At 45.2% G+C, this 22,681-nt stretch overlaps 2 protein-coding genes across 5 annotated transcripts in view; both read left to right on the forward strand.

Moving 5' to 3' along the window:
• Window positions 1–20,319, forward strand: part of LOC123743520 (uncharacterized transmembrane protein DDB_G0289901-like) — a 34,693-nt gene extending 14,374 nt beyond the window's left edge. Inside the window, 2 exon segments of the mRNA XM_045721259.1 lie at window positions 18,800–19,312; window positions 19,315–20,319. Of these exon segments, the coding sequence (XP_045577215.1) occupies window positions 18,800–19,312; window positions 19,315–20,024 (1,223 nt within the window). The 3' untranslated portion in view covers window positions 20,025–20,319.
• The window catches only part of LOC106607985 (SAM and SH3 domain-containing protein 1), a 316,859-nt gene that overhangs the window by 19,115 nt on the left and 275,063 nt on the right, over window positions 1–22,681 (forward strand). The gene's annotated exons all lie outside the window — the stretch shown is intronic.

The raw sequence follows: 22,681 nt of genomic DNA on the forward strand, positions 1-22,681 counted from the left end.
GCAGACCACAGGCTGTGAGGATTAGCAACATGTCACGACTTCCGCCAAAGTCGGTCCCTCTCCTTGTTCGGGCGGCGTTCGGCGGTCGACGTCACCGGTCTTTTAGCCATCGCCGATCCACTTTTCATTTTCCATTTGTTTTGTCTTTGTTTTCTACACACCTGGTTTTTATTCCCCAATTACATGTTCATTATTTAACCCTCTGTTTCCCACATGTTAGTGTTCGTGTTTATTGATTGTTCATGGCGGTACTTGTCGGCTGGTTATGTTTGTCGGGTTATGTATTTACGCCCGTTATTTTCGAGTGACCGGTATTTCTCCGCACTTTGAGTATTGTCTGTATACTGGTGCTGTCGTGGAATTAAATACCTTGTACACTCATTTCTGCTCTCCTGCGCCTGATTCACTGCACCAGTTAACTTCTATGGGCTACGTGGGACACAGCCAATGAAATATCACGGCGGCAAATTCAAAACAAGAAAATCTCATAATTCAAATTTCTCAAACATACAACTATTTTACACCATTTTAAAGATACACTTGTCCTTAATCCAACCACATTGTCCGATTTCAAAAAGACTTTACGGCGAAAGCATAAAGTTAGATTATGTTAGGACAGTGCCAACACAAGAAAAACCACACATCCATTTTCCAAGCAGGAGAGGGGTCACAAAAACCAGAAATACAGCTAAGATTAAGCACTAACCTTTGATGATCTTCATCAGATGACACTCCTAGGACTCAATGTTACACAATACATGTATGTTTTGTTCAATAAAGTTCATATTTATATCCAAAAACCCCATTTTACATTGGCGCGTGACGTTCAGAAAATATTTTGCCTCCAAAACTGCCGGTGAATGAGCACAACAATTTACAAAAATACTCATCATAAACGTTGATAAAATATTAAACTGTTATTCAAAGAATTATAGATAAACATCTCCTTAATGCAACCGCTGTGACAGATTTCAAAAAAGCTTCGCGGGGAAAGCACACTTTGCAATAATCTGAGTACGGCGCTCAGAAAAATACATCAGGCAATACAGATACCTGCCATTTTGGAGTCATCTAAAATCATAAATAGCATTAGAAATATTCACTTACCTTTGATGATCTTCATCAGAAGGCACTTCCAGGAATCCCAGGTCCACAATAAATGTTGTTTTGTTCGATAAAGTCCAGAATTTATGTCCAAATACCTCCTTGTTGTTTGCACGTTCAGTAAGCTACTCCAAGTGTAGGAAGCGCGCCGAAAATTTCACGACGAAAAGTAAAAAAAAGTTATGTTTACATTCGTAGAAACATGTCAAACGTTGTATAGCATCAATCTTTAGGGCCTTTTTAACAGAAAACTTCAATAATATTCCAACCGGACGATTCCAATGTCTTGAAAAACGTTATGGAACACAGCTACCTCATCACGTGAAGGCACGCCAATGAACTCATGTCATTTTCTGAGTCACCAACTTCCTGGCCTTCTTGTTTGCTCTCTGTTCACTGCAAAAGCCTGAAAGAAGGTTCTAAAGACTGTTGACATCTAGTGGAAGCCTTAGGAAGTGCAAAATGAACCCTAAGTTACTGTGTGTTAGATAGGCAATGACTTGAAAAGACTACAAGCATCAGATTTCCCACTTCCTGGTTGGATTTGTCTCAGGCTTTTGCCTGCCATATGAGTTCTGTTATACTCACAGACAACATTCAAACAGTTTTAGAAACGTCAGAGTGTTTTCTATCCAAATCTACGAATAATATGCAAATATTTCACTCTGGGCCCGAGTATTAGGCAGTTTACTCTGGGCACGTTTTTCATCCGAAATCGAAAATACTGCCCCCTATACCCTAAAAAGTTAACCACCGCCTGACACAACAACACTTCCTCGACACTGACTCTTAACACAGGTGCTCCCTGTACTCTGTTGTACTCTCAGTACTCTCAGTACTCTGCTGTACTCCCTTTTCACCCACTACTGCGTGGCTTTGCACGACACAAACTCCATTACCAAGTTTGCTGACGACACTACGGTTGTAGGCCTGATAACCAACAATGACGAGTCAGCCTATAGGGAGGAGGTAAGTGAACTGGTGTTGTGGTGTCATGACAACAACCTCAAAGTCAACAAAACAAAAGAGCTGATTGTTGAAGACAGGAAGCAGAGGAGGGAACATGGCCCGATCCAGATCAACGGGACTGCAGCAGAGAGAGTCACAAGTTTTAAGTTCCTCAGCGTCCACATCATCGAGGACTTATCATGGACCAACAACACCACCACTATTGTCAAGGGCACAACAGTATCTCTACTTCCTAAGACGGCTGAAGAAATTCCTCTCCAAATACTACCGCTGCACCATCGGGAGCATCCTGACCGGTTGCATCACGGCCTTGTATGGGAATTGCTTCATCCACGACTGCAAGGCCCTCTAGCGGGTGGTGAAGACGGCCCAGTACATCACTGGGACCATGCTCCCACCCATCCAGGACATCTACTTGACACGGTACCAGAGGAAGTCCCGCAGCATCATCAAGGACCACACACACCCTAGCCACGAGCTGTTCTTTCCCTTAATGTTGGGCAATGGTATCAGCGTATGAGGTCTGACACCAACAGGCTCAGAGACAGTTTCTATCTACAGTGCAAGCCATCAGACTGCTGAACACTTGAACTGGACTGACCACCTGCTCTGATTCGCCGCACCTTAGCGCGAAGCGCACTGACTCACTCATGCACACACCCACACAGAAATACACACACCACATATACATTCATGCTACACACACATCACAACTGCTGCTACCAGACTCTCATTATACTGCTCAGTTTATTCACTGTCCCCCATCCCCCCTTCACCAATACACGTGGAAATATTGGACTATAAATTGTGCCTTTCTGTATTATACTTATGCTAAAATGTTTATTCCATTCTTCTGAGCCATTTACTTCATGTTCATACTCTTATCTTTTATTATTTATTATTGTTGTTGCATTGTCGAGAAGGAACCTGCAAGTAAGAATGTTGTTGGACGATGGATACCATGCGTACCCGTACCCGAACCCGTACAAATACATCTGGAAACATATTCAAATGTTTATTCAAAATAAAACGACAGCCTTGTGTGCAGTAAGGCTTGCTCTCCAATCATGCATGTATGATCATACATGTTGGCAAAACCACAATACAGAACAGCACACATTTGTAGCTGAAGGGCTCGTATTGCTTATTACTGCCAGGATGGAAGCAGAGGAGGGAACATGGCTGCCTCCAATCCCAATCAGACTGTTCAACCCTCCTCACAGGGACAGAGAGAGTACATTCACATTTGTGGGTCAATTGAGAGTATATTAGAATAAGATATAAAAAAAAAAATAATAATAATAACATAAATAATACAAATAACGAGCTATTGTATACTGTATGCTTCCATTAAAAAAAAAATATATATATATACTCTTTTGTAGTAAATTAATTGCTCAGAGAAAGAGATTTTTTTTTTAAATCGTCAAAAAGATAAGTGTCAAAATTATTGGCACCTCAAAAGATTCTTATAAATTCATTCTAACAAAATGAATGGCCCACCTCAGAGGACATTGCCATACCTTTTTCGAGTAATTCATGTCCTAGAGCGGAAATTCTCTTTTAGGTTCCAACACGAAGACTGACGCAGACTGCAAATACATATTCAGGAATTGGGGGTGGGAATGTTGTGGTGATCTCCATGTGTAGCAGAGAAATAACAACAAAAAGGGCACTGACTGACAGCTGTCAATGTAACCAGCTAGCATGCTAACCTTAGCCAGCTAATGAAAGTTATGTGAGCACCATTTCAGCTAAAAAAAATATTTCAGAAAAAGACTACCAAGACTTTTCAAACCTGTCAAGAGATGAGTCTCAGCTAAACCGTGCTTATACGAGCTGTTGACATTTTGAGGGTTGACGTTTGTCTGACTCTTGTCGTTTGATAATTCCAGTGAAACCGTGTCGGATTCCAGACGTCATTAATATTTGTACATGCACACGGACATTGTCAAATAGCTATATTCTTTAATAAATAATATAAATTCCGGTAATATGGATAGCCTAACTATTGAATGGTTTGGAACGAGATTGATTTGCGTGGCCCTGTGCCCCAGGGGATGGAGATTTCTCTTTAGGATCGATGGAATGGTCGAAAATTAGCGATCCTTGAACACCCGGGGGACTGGGCCATGTAAAACGAATTTGCCTAAAACGTTAGTGGTCAAAACCATTTATATTAGTGCGTCGGGGGGAGCGAGGTTCTAAAATGCAATCATATCATGCAATTTATAACGGTCATATTTCTTTTTTGCCAGACTAGCTAATACATAAGTGAAAATTCAATAATTATCCAATGTATTATGATAATGGTCATCACTAGTTACACAACATTTTTTTTCTCTTCTTAAAATCCGATTTTAAAACCCTAACCTTAACCACACTGCTAACCTTAAATGAAGACCAAAAAACAATTTTTATTTTCAGGAATTTGTACAATATAGCCAATTTTGACTTTGTGGCTATTTTATCTAGTGGAAATCCAAGTGTAGGCTACAGAGAACAGCTGTTTGGCTCGCAGACGACTCACAAATAGGAATAATTTTGCAGCAGGTGTTTCTGATGAATAAACATTGCCATGCTGGTGGGTGGTAACATTGAAATAAAACCTAGCCCTGAAACAAAACGTATGCTGAAAAGAATTTGCACGTCAAGTTATAGGAAAAGACATGAAAGATAAATGAAAACATCCAAAGTCATACATTCGGATTTGGCACATAAAGCTGAAATATATCATACTGACTAAAACGATGACTTATTGACTGACTTACATTGTTGTGCATCATCATGGGTAAGCTTTGGCCAAAGTCTTTCAGTTTAAAAAAAATATTATATTTGTGTGGGCATTTAAATCTGCATTAATAACTTCATCTCATCTTAAGGAAATGTATTGTGGCCTTCTATGGCTTCCTGTTTCACTGGGGTATAAAAATTTGGTAACACTCAAGTAAAATCCCATTGTCATCCATCAAAATCGGGAAAGGCAAAAAACTCACAAATGAAAAGAAACAAATTGTCACGTCCTGACCATAGAGAGCTCGTATTTTTCGATGGTAGAGTAGGTCAGGGCGTGACTGTTTTTTTTTGTCTAGTTTAATTTTTCTATGTTATGTTCTAGTTTCTTTTTTCTATGTTGGGGTTTTCAAATGATTCCAATTAGAGGCAGCTGGTCATCGTTGTCTCTAATTGGGGATCATATTTAAGTAGTTGTTTTTCCCACTTGTGTTTTGTGGGAGATTATTTTGAGTTAGTGCATGTTGCACCTCTTCGTCACGGTTTGTTGTTTTGTTTATAGTTTATTGTATGTCTTGCATAGTTTCACATTAAAATAAATGATGTGGAACGATACCCACGCTGCGCCTTGGTCTCCTTCATATGACGAACGTGACACAAATGGTTGTTGACTTTCATAAATCAGGCAATGGGTACAAAAAAAACAACTGATTAGGGCAACAATTAAGACATTTAAAACCACTGGAACAGTGGTAAACTCAAAATCTAGAATTAAAAGCCACCTCTATGCCAATAGGCTATTTGGAAGTGTTGCCATAAAAAAAGCCTTTATTGAGAACAACAAAAAAATGTAAATGCCAGGAGTTTGCGAAAAAGGCAATGGCACTTGGATTGGAACCGAGTGCTATGGTCAGATGAGACGGAAATAGAGCTCTTTGGCCAAGCACAGTAGAGGTGGGTTTGGCCTCGAAAGAAGGATGCAGAAAAGAACCTCATACCTACTGTAACATGCTGGCGGATCTTGGATATTATGGGGCTGTTTTGCTTCCACTGATCATGGGGCCCTTGTCTAGGTCAACTGCATCATGGAGTCAGGAGGCTGAAACTTGGCCGTAGTAGAACTTCCAGCAATAGAATGACCCCAAGAGTACATCAAAATCCACAAAGAAAATGGTTAATTGACCACAAATTCGATATATCTCAGTGTCCTCCTGGATCCAGTGGAGCCCAGTGTTTCCCCTGTAGGCCCTTAGTGTGTGTCTGTCTCACCATGTTCCACATGGTGCCTGTTCTGAGGAGTCTAGTGTGGGCTTTAGCCTACTGTACATGATGCGCATAGCTGCTAATGCTGCATGGGAACACAGGCATGGCGCTCACTCACAGTTACCGTCTCCCCGGCTCTACACATATCACCTTACCCTGTTATACCCTGTTATAGCCCTGGTGAAAAGTATGTTGAGTATGTACTCAAGTGTGTCAATTGGGTACATTTCCCACCACTGCTATAACAGGGTTTTTCTGGAAGTTGCGTACAGCTTTTTGTTGCATACAGTTTTCTGTGTCTGATCATATTAATGAACTGATCACACACTCATACTGAAAGCGGAGTTGTAAGGAAAACCTTCGGGGGGGGGGGGGGGCTGCATGACTGGCTACTGTGGTCATTTTGTTTTGTCCCTTTAAGGAAAGCATGTTTGTCCCTTTAAGAAAAACATGTTTTAGTCAGTCTCTCAGTCAAGGATGGTGAATAAATGAAGATAGTTCACTCAGGCTGTTCACTATATTTTTTGTTGTTGTAAATTCCGGTCTACTTGACTGCGTGTTTTTTCCATAGACACTGACACAATAACAGCTGGGTCTGGGCTACTTAGTAGCAGCTGGGTCTGGGCTACTTAGTAGCAGCTGTGTCTGGTCTAATCAGTAGCAGCTGGGTCTGGTCTACTTAGTAGCAGCTGGGTCTGGTCTACTTAGTAGCAGCTGGGTCTGGTCTACTTAGTAGCAGCTGGGTCTGGTCTACTTAGTAGCAGCTGGTTCTGGTCTACTTAGTAGCAGCTGGGTCTGGTCTACTTAGTAGCAGCTGGGTCTGGTCTACTTAGTAGCAGCTGGGTCTGGTCTACTTAGTAGCAGCTGGGTCCTGGTCTACTTAGTAGCAGCTGGTTCTGGTCTACTTAGTAGCAGCTGGTTCTGGTCTACTTAGTAGCAGCTGGGTCTGGGCTACTTAGTAGCAGCTGGGTCTGGGCTACTTAGTAGCAGCTGGGTCTGGGCTACTTAGTAGCAGCTGGGTCTGGGCTACTTAGTAGCAGCTGGGTCTGGTCTACTTAGTAGCAGCTGGGTCTGGTCTACTTAGTAGCAGCTGGGTCTGGTCTACTTAGTAGCAGCTGGGTCTGGTCTACTTAGTAGCAGCTGGGCCTGGTCTACTTAGTAGCAGCTGGTTCTGGTCTACTTAGTAGCAGCTGGTTCTGGTCTACTTAGTAGCAGCTGGGTCTGGTCTACTTAGTAGCAGCTGTGTCTGGTCTACTTAGTAGCAGCTGGGTCTGGTCTACTTAGTAGCAGCTGGGCCTGGTCTACTTAGTAGCAGCTGGTTCTGGTCTACTTAGTAGCGGTTAGGTCTGGTCCACTTAGTAGCAGCTGGGTCTGGGCTACTTAGTAGCAGCTGGGTCTGGTCTACTTAGTAGTGGCTGGTTCTGGTCTAATCAGTTCATTGACTTTCAATGAACCAGAAAAAACAGGGAAAAAAACTGTGAGTGGGGTGTCTCGCTTCTTTAGGTCAAGATGCTGATTGGGAGACCACAGAGAGACTTTGAGTTCCTGCCAGTCAGAGTTGCTCCCATAGACTCAGCAGTCAACCCTCCGCCCCTCAGATGGAAACTACACTAATTCACAATCTCAGGATGTTAAAGACAAGCAGAGTGATTGCTCTTCAATGACCCTCTAGGTAGTTGTGCTGTGTGTGTAGAGGGGAGAGAGGGACAGGCTAGAGGCTTTTTAGAGGATGGTGTCAGGATAGGTTTTTGATAGGACAGCAATGGTGCAAGGAGAAATAGCAGCTGAATTCCAAATCAACCCCTAGCCCCTACTTGCTAAATACTCTTAGTTCCTAAACGGTCTAGAGTGAAACCATTTAGGGTGGAAATTCCAAACAGCCAGAATGTTCCAAATTACAATCAGTCAGAAGGCAAGGTGGTAGGAGCTGGGGTTCTATTTGGAATTCACCTCAGCTCTGGTGAAGTCCTCAAATTTCACATCATATAACACAGGTGGGAAACCCCACAGTATCGCATAGACTTTCCACATACGCTTTTCATAGCAGGGATGAGGTATAAACAGTATGTTCCATTTAGACTTGATACGAGCTGTGTTCTGGTTCTGATAAGTCGGTCATGGACCCTCCATATGTTTTATATACGGTTGAAGTCGGAAGTTTACATACACTTAGGTTGGAATCATTAAAACTCGTTTTTCAACCACTCCACAAATTTCTTGTTAACAAACTATAGTTTTGGCAAGTCGGTTAGGACATCTACTTTGTGCATGACACAAGTCATTTTTCCAACAATTGTTTACAGACAGATTATTTCACTTATAATTCACTGTATCACAATTCCAGTAGGTCAGAAGTTTACATACACTAAGTTGACTGTGCCTTTAAACAGCTTAGAAAATTCCAGAAAATTATGTCATGGCTTTAGAAGCTTCTGATAGGCTAATTGACATCATTTGAGTCAATTGGAGGTGTACCTGTGGATGTATTACAAGGCTTACCTTTAAACTCAGTGCCTCTTTGCTTGACATCGTGGGAAAATCAAAAGAAATCAGCCAAGACCTCAGAAAAAAAATTGTAGACCTCCACAAGTCTGGTTCATCCTTGGGAGCAATTTCCAAACACCTGAAGGTACCACATTCATCTGTACAAACAATAGTACGCAAGTATAAACACAATGGAACCACGCAGCAGTCATACCGCTCAGGAAGGAGACGCGTTCTGTCTCCTAGAGATGAACGTGCTTTGGTGCGAAAAGTGCAAATCAATCCCAGAACAACAGCAAAGGACCTTGTGAAGATGCTGGAGGAAACAGGTACAAAAATATCTATATCTAGAGTAAAAAGAGTCCTATATCAACATAACCTGAAAGGCTGCTCAGCAAGGAAGAAGCAACTGCTCCAAAACCGCCATAAAAAAGCCAGACTACGGTTTGCAACTGCACATGGGGACAAAGATCGTACTTTTTGGAGAAATGTCCTCTGGTCTGATGAAACAAAAATAGAACTGTTTGGCCATAATGACCATCGTTATGTTAGGAGGAAAAAGGGGGACGCTTGCAAGCTGAAGAACACCATCCCAACCGTGATGCACGGGGGTGGCAGCATCATGTTGTGGGGGTGCTTTGCTGCAGGAGGGGCTGGTGCACTTCACAAAATAGATGGCTTCATGAGGCAGGAAAATGATGTGGATATATTGAAGCAACATCTCAAGACATCAGTCAGAAAGTTAAAGCTTGGTCGCAAATGGGTCTTCCAAATGGACAATGAGTCCAAGCATACTTCCAAAGTTGTGGAAAATGGCTTAAGGACCACAAAGTCAAGGTATTGGAGTGGCCATCACAAAGCCCTGACCTCAATCCTATAGAACATTTGTGGGCAGAACTGAAAAAGCGTGTGCGAGCAAGGATGCCTACAAACCTGACTCAGTTACACCAGCTCTGTCAGGAGGAATGGGCCAATATTAACCCAACTTATTGTGGGAAGCTTGTGGAAGGCTACCTGAAACGTTTGACACAAGTTAAACAATTTAAAAGCAATGCTACCAAATACTAATTGAGTGTATGTAAACTTCTGACCCACTGGGAATGTGATGAAAGAAATAAAAGCAGAAATTAAGAATTCTCTCTACTGTTATTCTGACATTCTTAAAATAAAGTGGTGATCCTAACTGACCTAAGACAGGGAAGTTTTACTAGGATTAAATGTCAGGAATTGAGTTTAAATGTATTTGGCTGGTGTATGTAAACTTCCGACTTCAACTGTAGCTATAAGTGTGAGGCGCAGTATCAGGCAGAGAGAAAGAGGGAGAGAGAAGTAGAGAGAGGCAGGAAAGAGGGAGGAAAGAGAGAGAGAAAAATCTGTCATAAAATGCTGCCACTTTTGGGAGCCGTTTTTCAAATGTGGCTTCCTGAGAGGCGCCCAGTGTGTGCCTGATGACATTTGCTCTGTTAAGTTAGCCGCCAAGTTGAAAATGAGCATCAGACCCTGGTATTTATGTTGACAGCCCCCCCACAACACACCCCATTCAAAGATGTTCATTATGGGGTGTCAGTCAAAGCTTTTTTTCCTAGCATCAACAGTGTGTTGTCAACACCATAGGTTACCACGGCAACGTGACTAACAGTCGTGAAGCAATTTTGGTGGCGTGATGTGTGTGGTCATGCTGACAAGCAGGCAGTGATTGACAGTTATCACCAACACATAGGGAGGAGTAATCACACTGACATGATGAATGGGGTCCTCTCACTCTCTTGAGACCTGGCATGTGTGACTGTGTGTGATTTCTGGACAGGCAGTGACATGGCCACCTCAGGCCTGGTCCTGGTCCTGGCTGGGCCCTCCCTGGAGGTGTAAATTACCCCAGCGGCCTGCCACTCTACTGGGCAGGACACAGCAGGCTCTGTCTCACACCTCTGGGCTATACCTAGTAGTGATGGGGAAAAAATTGTCTCTCAGTTATATAAATCAAAATGATTTTGGGCGATATTATATTAAATCTTTGAATACAAGTATTGTTTTGTAAGAAATAATAATAGTAAACTATTTTTAAATCGTGTGGCAACGTGTTTTTGGCACTTTTATTTCAAAACTCATTTTCTCATGCTCTCTCTTGTCTCTGCAGCAGAGAGACATATTGTGAGCAATATGTTTGGAACATCAAATCACAATAAAATCGCACTATCGATTCACAATACATGTAGAATCGTCAGAATCATGATATTCGTAATACATATTGAATCGGCACCTAAGCGTCATGATAACATTGTGAGGTCCCTGGCAATTCCCAGCCCTAGTAGAGACGACAGGGGCTACAATGTATTAGAGCTATAAGCTCCAGCCTCACTCATTCATACTGGGAATGTAAATACATTGGAGTTATGCATTACTAGGCATGAGGACCACAGTCATCCAATCCATCCTGGGGGGGTCACAGGCCTCAAGCCTCAGGCCTCAACCATTCCCCATAGGGGGGGTTGGAGTGGAGGGGTCTCAGCAACATGGTAATAACGCTGACTGGGCCCATCCCTGCATGCCTGAGGCTCAGCTGCTAATGCTGTGTGTCACTTAGCCCCCGCTATAGGTCAGAGGTCAGGGGTCTGTCATTAGAGCCCTGAGCTGCCGGAAGAGAGGAGGAGAAGATGGGATATGTGGCATGTGCAGAGAGAGAGGTGGAGGAAGATGGAGAGAAAGACAGACAGAGACAGACATACAGACAGAGAGGGGCAGAAAGAGAGAGAGCAACACAGGAGATGGAAGTATAACATGGCTGCTTGCAGCACGACAAGCTTGCCGACACGCACTGGAAGTGATTATTAATACACAGCCATCCTGTGGAAGGGGCTGGGGGACTGGGGGGACTGGGGGGACTGGGGGGCCTGGGGGGACTGGGGGGACTGGGGGGACTGGGGCGCTAGGAGGGCTTGGGGGAATGAGAACAGGAGATGTGTTTTCTAAGTATTGATTCTGAGACTGGTTTGAGGGTGCTTGTGAAGGTGTGATGTGTGATTCATTAGGTTTATGAGTTGGGGAAGTGACAGGGCATACTCACACTGTAGACACAGCACAGGACAGGAAGGGACACGTTGAGTTGAATTTGCCCCATAGTAGCAGCACGCACAGACAGGAATATGTTTTAGAAACCACTGTACACAGCAGAAAGTTACACTGTAACAAACTGCTGTTGACTTATCTAAAACCAAGCATAACGGCAAATATTTGATATAAAGTACATGATACATATTGTTATTTTGTAATTTATTCTGACAGTTTGCTAATCTTTCATTTCTCTCTCTTTCTCATCTTTTCGGTGTTAACCTGACCATGATGGACACATGATTTGCTAACTAAAAGGTAAGAGCTTAAAACATTCTGTTACGTTTTCAGGTTATCTGACCTTCATTCCTGTTATGTTATGTAACATTTGGAATTCTATGGAGTGTTCAGACATCTGAGGGCCCTTCCTGGAGTCTCCATGTTAATCACCTACTGCTGTGGACCATGGGTGCACCAGTCTAATCAGTACACCACACTCTGATGACCTAGACATTGGGCAGGGGATGTCAGCTCAGATTCTACCCATCCCCCTCCCTCCCTCCCTGCATCCCTCCCTCCCTCTCTCTCTCTCTCTCCCTCCCTCCCTCCCTCCCTCCCTCCCTCCCTCCCTGCATCCCTCCCTCTCCTGTACTCCACATAAAGTACAGTATGAACACCCATGAGTTGTAATATGGGTCACAGTGACACAGAGAGAAATTAATTGTGTGATGCAGGCTAACACCCACAGATACGTTTGACAGGAGCGTTGCTGTAACGTTAACGTAACCTTTCCTGCCTGTCCTGGCAGGATAACTATTAATGCATAACCTACTGTCTGTCGTCATAATGTCCTTGATGGACTGGTCCTTTGATGTATTGATGCATTCTAGTAATGTAATTGACAGTGTGACCTTTGTGCTCTCCCAGCGATGCACATTCAGTATCAATTATACACAGCTCTGTCTTCTGTCTCTGAGTTTAATTAATCCATTAATTCATGTAAAGGAGCCCCTCTTCATTGTAATAACAGTAGAACAGAGCTGGGCACATTAGATTATCTATATTGGCAGAGGTAGAGGCCTCCTCTCTCTCTCTCTCTCTCTCTCTCTCTCTCGCTCTCTCTCTGCCTCTCTCTCTCTCGCTCTTTCTCTCTCTTTCTCTTTCTCTCTCTCTCTCTCTCTCTCTCTCTCTCTCTCGCTCTCTCTCTGCCTCTCTCTCTCTCTCTCTCTCTCTCTCTCTCTCTCTCTCTCTCTTTCTCTCTCTCTCTCTCTCTCTCTCTCTCTCTCTCTCTCTCTCTCTCTCTCTCTCTCTCGCTCTCTCTCTGCCTCTCTTTCTCTCTCTCTCTCTCTCTCTCTCTCTCTCTCTCTCTCTCTCTCTCTCTCTCTCTCTCTCTCTCTCTCTCTCTCTCTCTCTCTCTCTCTCTCTCTCTCTCTCTCTCTTTCTCTCTCTGTCTCTTCCCCCCTCTCTGTCTCTCTCAAAGTGCTGACGTTGAGGAAAGCGCTGCTGACAGACTCTCCTTGTTGCAGGTTGCTCCTTAGAGATGAGTCTAGGTCATATACACAGATTAAAGTTAAAGTGAAATCCTAAAAGACGGGCATTTAAAAACGTGCTCTTTTAATCCACCGTGACCCGATATACGACCCCGTTGACGACCCTAACACCCAGCACATGCCAGAAGCTGTTTAGTAAACAAAGGCCTTGGCACAGCGAAGGCTTGTTCTGATTTGTTGTGACAGTGCGGTATGGATTATATGACTGCAGCTGGCAGGACTAACCAGAATCTGCTGTTTGTTGTTATGGTGTTTTTAAATGGGTGTTCTGAGCTGACACTAGGTCAGTTAGTGCCATTGGGTGTCTGTTTTATGTAAAAGTGTTCATCTGTTCCTAGCTGATCCCAACACAGTACCTTTACTAATGACTGTTGCAGTTGTGTAAGTTGTCTGACTCTCTGTGTGGTCGTTTTGGACCCAAGGTCGGTCTGTCTTGGCTTCGGGTCATTGCTCTCCTTCACTTTTTATATAATGAAGTTAAGAATGTCAAATATGTGACTAATAATACTTAGATTTGGAGAAAACAGTACTAGCTCTGTGTGCTTTAACAAAGAATGGAATCATTTTATCCTGGAATGCATGTAGACAGCAGTGCCTTATGCTAACATGGCAGGCTATCTTCCCATTGCTATCATGCAGTAGGGACAATTATCTTGTCAACGTGGGCAGCAGAACTCATCACTGTATTACAATTATACTTTTATTTTCTGGCACTTACATGCACATTCATTTAATGCATACAGCAGAGTTTGTTATTTAAACTACTGTATGTTTTTAACCCCCAGTACGACATGAGACAGTAAAATACTGAAATACTGAAATCAGAGTGGGCTTCATGGAAACTGTTGGGCTAACATGAAAATGTAATGTTTCTGTTGTCCTGCTCTCAGCCAGAGAGCAGTATTGATCCGTGTTTTAGCACCCCATATTTCCTACAGCCTATCATCCTGGTTAGGCTATACTTTATAGGGTGAGAGAAGGAGCGAGTGGAAAAGAGAGGGAGAGAGCGGGATAGACAGAGAGAGAGAGAGTGCGGGACATAGATAAAGAGAGAGATAGAGAGATTGCGGACATAGATAGAGAGAGAGGGACACAGATACAGAGAGAGAGAGAGAAAGAGGGAGAGAAAGAAAGAGAGAGAGAGAGAGGGACATAGATAAAGAGAGAGAGAGAAGGACATAGATAAAGAGAGAGAGACATAGATAAAGAGAGAGAGAGACAGATAAAGAGAGAGAGAGAGGGACATATATATATACTGTATATATATAGAGAGAGAGAGGGACATACATAAATAGAGAGAGAGGGGGGGCATAGATAAAAGAGAGAGAGAGAGAGAGAGGGACAGAGAGAAAGACATAGATAAAGAAAGAGAGAGAGAGGGGCATAGATCAAGATAGAGGGACATAGAGAGAGAGAGAGAGAAGGGTAGACACAGGAACACCTGGCTCCCTGTAGAGGAAAGGCTGTGCAACCACTGCACAACAGCAGAACCTGAGACGAAGCTGCATTTCCTGACAAAATGTCAAAAATATTAAACAATTAGAGAGTGTCATTTCCCCAAATTTGAAACCCTTATTCAAGGTTTCAAAGACCTCTCTGATGTGAGTAGGCTACCCGTCCTGTTGGGGGAGGACGCAGAGAGCTGTGGGTTGGCAGCGCACTACATTGCTGCCTAACATAAGATGAGGGACAGTGTCTGACAGACCAACATGTCCTCTATGCTTATTGTTATTGTTCAATGTATGGTTATTTTGACCCTTGATTATTGTTGTTATTGTTGTCCCGTTGGCCATTTTGATTCTTATTATTTTCATATTGTAAATATCCAAAGTAAGCTTTGGCAATATGTACATTGTTACGTCATGCCAATAAAGCAAATTGAATTGAATTGATTTGAAATTGAGAGAGAGGGACATGGATAAAGAGAGAGAAAAGAGAGAGAGAGGACAGAGAGAACCATGGTTACCACTCTCTGGTTAAGAGGATGCAGGTGTGCCTGTTGTGTTCTAACTGGTTTTAAACACGTTTCTTTGTCTCCTGTCTAGATATTGGGCTCTGAAGGCCTGCTTATTGTTAAGTCATTAAAGTAGGCAAAATACCATCTCCAACCAGCAGCAGTACATGTTGTTTTATTACAATAGATAGCACACAAAAACATTTATGAGTGGTGCTCTGAGTCAGTGTTAAAGAATAGGAACAGCCTCACTCCTGCTCTTACCACAAACAACGTCAGCAGTTTTGTCAGGCCAAGACTCAAGGCCTTGTGCTTTACCTCTGATCCCACACTCAGCCAGTCGGGCGGATGAATCTACACCAAACTAGAAACCAAAATGAGGATGTTCTCCTTTTCTGCTGTCTTATCAGGTACATCTCTGGATAAACTGAAGAGCGAGAACGAGGAAGAGAGAGGGAAAGAGCAGAATCACATGTTTTCTATAAGGCCTGTCTTAACCTTTATTTATTTCGCTAACATGACATTCAAATGCCTGTCTTGAGAAGCAGAGGTTACCCCTCAATACTCCACATATGGCAGCTTAGTATTTGTCAGAGTTCTGTTTGCTCTGCTGGTGCTCTCAGCCGTTGCCTACGCTCTGCTCTGCCGTAGCTCAGTCTAATCTCCCACAGCCGTTGCCTACGCTCTGCTCTGCCGTAGCTCAGTCTAATCTCCCACAGCCGTTGCCTACGCTCTGCTCTGCCGTAGCTCAGTCTCATCTCCCACAGCCGTTGCCTACGCTCTGCTCTGCCGTAGCTCAGTCTAATCTCCCACAGCCGTTGCCTACGCTCTGCTCTGCCGTAGCTCAGTCTCATCTCCCACAGCCGTTGCCTACACTCTGCTCTGCCGTAGCTCAGTCTAATCTCCCACAGCCGTTGCCTACGCTCTGCTCTGCCGTAGCTCAGTCGAATCTCCCACAGCCGTTGCCTACGCTCTGCTCTGCCGTAGCTCAGTCTAATCTCCCACAGCCGTTGCCTACGCTCTGCTCTGCCGTAGCTCAGTCGAATCTCCCACAGCCGTTGCCTACGCTCTGCTCTGCCGTAGCTCAGTCTAATCTCCCACAGCCGTTGCCTCACGCTCTGCTCTGCCGTAGCTCAGTCTAATCTCCCACAGCCGTTGCCTACGCTCTGCTCTGCCGTAGCTCAGTCTAATCTCCCACAGCCGTTGCCTACGCTCTGCTCTGCCGTAGCTCAGTCTAATCTCCCACAGCCGTTGCCTACACTCTGCTCTGCCGTAGCTCAGTCTAATCTCCCACAGACGTTGCCTACGCTCTGCTCTGCCGTAGCTCAGTCTAATCTCCCACAGCCGTTGCCTACGCTCTGCTCTGCCGTAGCTCAGTCTAATCTCCCACAGCCGTTGCCTACACTCTGCTCTGCCGTAGCTCAGTCTAATCTCCCACAGACGTTGCCTACGCTCTGCTCTGCCGTAGCTCAGTCTAATCTCCCACAGACGTTGCCTACGCTCTGCTCTGCCGTAGCTCAGTCTAATCTCCCACAGCCGTTGCCTACACTCTGCTCTGCCGTAGCTCAGTCTAATCTCCCACAGACGTTGCCTACGCTCTGCTCTGCCGTAGCTCAGTCTAATCTCCCACAGCCGTTGCCTACACTCTGCTCTGCCGTAGCTCAGTCTAATCTCCCACAGACGTTGCCTACGCTCTGCTCTGCCGTAGCTCAGTCTAATCTCCCACAGCCGTTGCCTACGCTCTGCTCTGCCGTAGCTCAGTCTAATCTCCCACAGCCGTTGCCTACGCTCTGCTCTGCCGTAGCTCAGTCTAATCTCCCACAGACGTTGCCTACGCTCTGCTCTGCCGTAGCTCAGTCTAATCTCCCACAGACGTTGCCTACGCTCTGCTCTGCCGTAGCTCAGTCTAATCTCCCACAGCCGTTGCCTACGCTCTGCTCTGCCGTAGCTCAGTCTAATCTCCCACAGACGTTGCCTACGCTCTGCTCTGCCGTAGCTCAGTCTAATCTCCCACAGCCGTTGCCTACGCTCTGCTCTGCCGTAGCTCAGTCGAATCTCCCACAGCCGTTGCCTACGCTCTGCTCTGCCGTAGCTCAGTCTAATCTCCCACAGCCGTTGCCTACGCTCTGCTCTGCCGTAGCTCAGTCTAATCTCCCACAGCCGTTGCCTACGCTCTGCTCTGCCGTAGCTCAGTCTAATCTCCCACAGACGTTGCCTACGCTCTGCTCTGCCGTAGCTCAGTCGAATCTCCCACAGCCGTTGCCTACGCTCTGCTCTGCCGTAGCTCAGTCTAATCTCCCACAGCCGTTGCCTACGCTCTGCTCTGCCGTAGCTCAGTCTAATCTCCCACAGCCGTTGCCTACGCTCTGCTCTGCCGTAGCTCAGTGTAATCTCCCACAGCCGTTGCCTACGCTCTGCTCTGCCGTAGCTCAGTCTAATCTCCCACAGCCGTTGCCTACGCTCTGCTCTGCCGTAGCTCAGTCTAATCTCCCACAGCCGTTGCCTACACTCTGCTCTGCCGTAGCTCAGTCTAATCTCCCACAGCCTTGCCCACTCTCTCTCTCTCTTCTCTGCTCTGTCATTTTTTCACCTCCTGATGCGACATGACACTTGTAATCTCATTGGGCCTGGAGGGAATCCATCTTGCACAGCTGCAGGTCACTGTAAACAAGACTCAGACACAGATCAGCAAAACACGACAGGACTATTTATGTTGTATCAGTCACGGAGAAATCCTGATGAGAGCAGTACATTTCTAGCCTGGAAATCCAGGTCGAATCATGAAACAGAGCTGAATACATCACCAATGTGTGTTCTAATCTTTCTGGTTGTGCCTTGTCGAATTGAAGGATAAAGTGTTGCTGCATTGAAAGGCATTTGGCACTTCAGTTTTGGTTGACACTGGTGGTGTACAGTATGTGGTATTAATGTAAATTTATGCAGAGAGCACCTGTTAGCAGCAGTCTCCATCTTGGAGTCTGTGAAAACAGAGGTGTCAAACACACAGTGAGATCAGAAAAGGGCAGAGAGGCCAACACGGAGGGAGGGAGGGAGGGAGGGAGGGAGGGAGGGAGGGAGGGAAATACATCTAGAACCCAATAGGCAGGTACTTATTGAAACAGCATCACAGATATTCATTATTCTCTCAATGCATGAAATTCTATCTATGTTGTAAACAATATGTCAGTAGTACTGTGCATGATGACCTGAAATATGATTTAATCTGTGAATTATGTCCTCTATGTATCCTCTCGGGGATGAGAACTAGAGTGAGATAAATGCACAGACAAACACAGAGGACTCTAAGGATGGGTGCTGTGCGCCTGTGCTTTCTCTGGATCCCAAATCCAATAGAGATGTGTCCTGTGGTCAAATGTAGTTGCTGTGTCCTGGTTTATGTATTTTGACTGCCTCAGTCTATTAGGCTATTGGCTTTTATTGCCGCAGGCTTCCTGTTGTGTGGAAAACGTTCCTTCCTAACGGACCTGCTGAAAACCACGTGCATAAACACATCTTCATTCTGAATATATTTACACCTAGGCTCCTCTTCAATGGGAATTGTAACTAGTATTATATCTAGTATTGTCCGACATTACCATTATAGTAGTTACTTTATAATAATGTTTAATGTGGTTGGTATTATTATATAAGTTGTTTTTAGCCCAGGAACCTCAGATGTAAATTGGCAATGAAGTTAACTCTAGTGTCGCTACAGCTAACTCTGGTGCCGCTACAGCTAACTCTGGTGCCGCTACAGCTAGCTCTGGTGCAGCTACAGCTAGCTCTGGTGCCTCTACAGCTAGCTCTGGTGCCGCTACAGCTAACTCTGGTGCAGCTACAGCTAACTCTGGTGCCTCTACAGCTAACTCTGGTGCCGCTACAGCTAACTCTGGTGCCGCTACAGCAAACTGTGGTGCAGCTACAGCTAACTATGGTGCAGCTACAGCTAACTCTGGTGCCACTACAGCTAGCTCTGGTGCCGCTACAGCTAACTCTGGTGCCGCTACAGCTAACTCTGGTGCCGCTACAGCTAACTCTGGTGCCTCTACAGCTAACTCTGGTGCCTCTACAGCTAACTCTGGTGCAGCTACAGCTAGCTCTGGTGCTGCTACAGCTAACTCTGGTGCAGCTACAGCTAGCTCTGGTGCTGCTGCAGCTAACTCTGGTGCCTCTACAGCTAACTCTGGTGCATCTACAGCTAACTCTGGGCCACTACAGCTAACTCTGGTGCCACTACAGCTAACTCTGGTGCCGCTACAGCTAACTCTGGTGCCGCTACAGCTAACTCTGGTGCCACTACAGCTAACTCTGGTGCCTCTACAGCTAACTCTGATGCCTCTACAGCTAACTCTGGTGCCTCTACAGCTAACTCTGGTGCCTCTACAGCTAACTCTGGTGCCGCTACAGCTAACTCTGGTGCCTCTACAGCTAACTCTGGTGCCGCCGCTACAGCTAACTCTGGTGCCTCTACAGCTAACTCTGGTGCCTCTACAGCTAACTCTGGTGCCGCTACAGCTAACTCTGGTGCCGCTACAGCTAACTCTGGTGCCTCTACAGCTCACTCTGGTGCCTCTACAGCTCACTCTGGTGCCACTACAGCTAACTCTGGTGCCACTACAGCTAACTCTGGTGCCGCTACAGCTAACTCTGGTGCCTCTACAGCTCACTCTGGTGCCTCTACAGCTCACTCTGGTGCCACTACAGCTAACTCTGGTGCTACTACAGCTAACTCTGGTGCCTCTACAGCTAACTCTGGTGCCGCTACAGCTAACTCTGGTGCCACTACAGCGAACTCTGGTGCCTCTACAGCTAACTCTGGTGCCGCTACAGCTAACTCTGGTGCCTCTACAGCTAACTCTGGTGCCTCTACAGTAGTACAGATGCTGTGCATGGTCCCTGATCAAGTACATTGTAAGTGACTTGAAGTTCCCCATATCATCAAGTCCTTCACGTTGTGTTAATCCAACCCTTGGGTTAGTAAATGTTATTAATACGTGGCAGAGTGTATAAATCTAAAAAATTAGGCACCACATCTCTCACACTCTCCCAGATGTAGAGTTCCTCCATTTAAGCAGATAGTAGCTGGACACCAAAGGGGTTTTAATCATTGGTAATTGAAGACCCTGCTGGGAGCAAATGAGCCTGACAGCAGAGACAGCAGATTCTCCTGCCATTTGCTCTCTCTGGCTGTACATATTCACTGCAGCACCGCCCGCCACTCTGTGTACACACACACACACACACACACACACACACACACACACACACACACACACACACACACACACACACACACACACACAGCTCTCGTCTGTCTCCTTCCTGCACTCACTAACACTTCCGGGTCCTAAAAAGCAGACAGATATCGCTAATCATGTTTGTACCAGACACTAGTGCCAAGGTTAATGACTAGATAGAGTTTAGCTAAGTTGTTGAGTGCCGAGCATCTGAAGACTCAAGGCTTTTAGATCTCAGCTCTTAGTCTGGTACAGTATAATAAGCCTACGCTGGGGTTGTTTTCATAGTTAATTGCACAGAAATAACATGTGCCATTCTATTTGCTATCTTCAGTCATGATAGTCATGTCATAGTTTTAGTGAGTTGGAGACCAGCACTTGAGATTGCCTTGGTTTGCTCAAGCATTGCGTTATTTGGCTAGGCAAAACTCTATATTCATCGGAGGAAGTGGCATGATTCAAACAGGACCAGATTGGCACAGATCTAATGAAGGGAAGGAGACGGAACTCATGGGCTTCCATTTGTTTTTATTATCCATGCGATTGATACTGATGACACCGCTCCCATTTAAATGTAATGCCTTCCAACAACTGCACTAGAATACCATCATCATCATTATCTGGTACAAGATGACAGCAGACAGTGCTTCTGTCTGCTGTCTCAGATCACCTCATTACCCATTAACCCTCATCTCCTTTCCAGCAATAGTAGCTAGCTAATGTCCCCTCAGTGACAGCATCAGAGACACACTCATTGACATGCTCACACACACTCATACACAGACACACACACACTACCTAATAGGCATGTGATTTATAGCACGGACAATTTATTTATGTCTGACCAGAGATCAGGGCAGAGAGAGGCCATAATTACAGTAGATTGGTCATAATTAGAGAACTATATAGGGAATATAGTGTACCATTAGTGATATATGGACATCAGGATGTCAGGCAGATGCTGCAGAGCACAGAAGAAGGTCTCATCTGATCCACAGTGTTTCCCATGATTCCATGTCCTTTCCTTCCTACAGAGACTATTAGTATGACAGTCCTACCAGGCTGGCCCTAAGCAGGGAGCATGCTGCTTCCCAGCCACGAAGCACTTAGCCTCAGTGATCTGTTATGTTCTGAGGCCTGCCTGGAAGAATCAAACATAGTTTAGAGGGATATAGGCTGCACTCTCGAGCATGCACACACAAACACACACACATACACATACTGGGCATGGATGCACACAGACTGGAATGCAAGCAAGCACACGCACACGCACATGCACACGCACGCACGCACACACACACACACACACACACACACACACACACACACACACACACACACACACACACACACACACACACACACACACACACACACTCACCACTATGCTACTATTACTGCCCTATCTACTGATAAGGGGAAACAGATCTCACCATGGTCTTGCTTTTGTGTTACCGGGTGCAGCCTGTAAACAAGTCCTTTTTTCAGGTGTGCCACAGACAATATCTACCAGAAATAACTTGTACAATTGGCTCCTATCCTCAGGAGCTGATGCTATCACATTGTGTTAGAATAGTTGTTTGGAACTGAACATTTTCAATCAGCTCTCTCTTTTGTGCATTTTGAGTGTGAGGAAAATAGGGTAGAGAGGAGAGAAGAGAAGAGAGGGCTGTTGAGTCACATCTTTCACAATCAGGGGTTTGCTCATGTGACAAGGTACAGGTGAGAGCTGCAGGAGTCCCTACCATCTCCGGGACAATGGCAGATGGCAGCCTGTTCTGACTGTGCGACGCAATGTCCCCCCCTTCTCTCCTTGCATGGGGCCCTAGGCCATGACACAGCCAACCGATATTCCACAGCCAATAATGGAGTATTGATTGCTATTAATCAGCTAAAGTAGAGGTTGGTGGCTGTGTGGCTCCTGAGCGGCCCTATGTGAGGCCCATAACTCTCCATTGGAAAGCACCAGGGTGCTCTCAGCCATTACTCCGTGTCTGCGTAACGGATGGGGTTTAAAGTGAGTCCCCGCTGATTGGGCCAGAGGAGTCTATGTTACTGGTGCTGCTGGGATTTAGGCCTACTCAATGGGAACGTCATGCAGCAGGCCAGGCCCATGTATCACTACTGTAAGTTGGGCTGTGGGCAGAGTTGAGCAGACACCATGGTCTAGTCCTATTACCACACAAAGAGAAGGGTTCAGTGAATAGCGATGGGACCAGACAAGTAAGTCACCCTGGCCCGTTGAACCAGGGATAAACATGGCTAGGGTGAACCACTGGGGTGGGAACTGTGGCAGGGCTAGAAAGAAAGGATTATTAAGACAAGTAAAACTCACTCTA

Source organism: Salmo salar, chromosome ssa06 (genome assembly GCF_905237065.1).
Source record: "Salmo salar chromosome ssa06, Ssal_v3.1, whole genome shotgun sequence".
NCBI classification, from domain to species: Eukaryota; Metazoa; Chordata; class Actinopteri; order Salmoniformes; family Salmonidae; genus Salmo; species Salmo salar.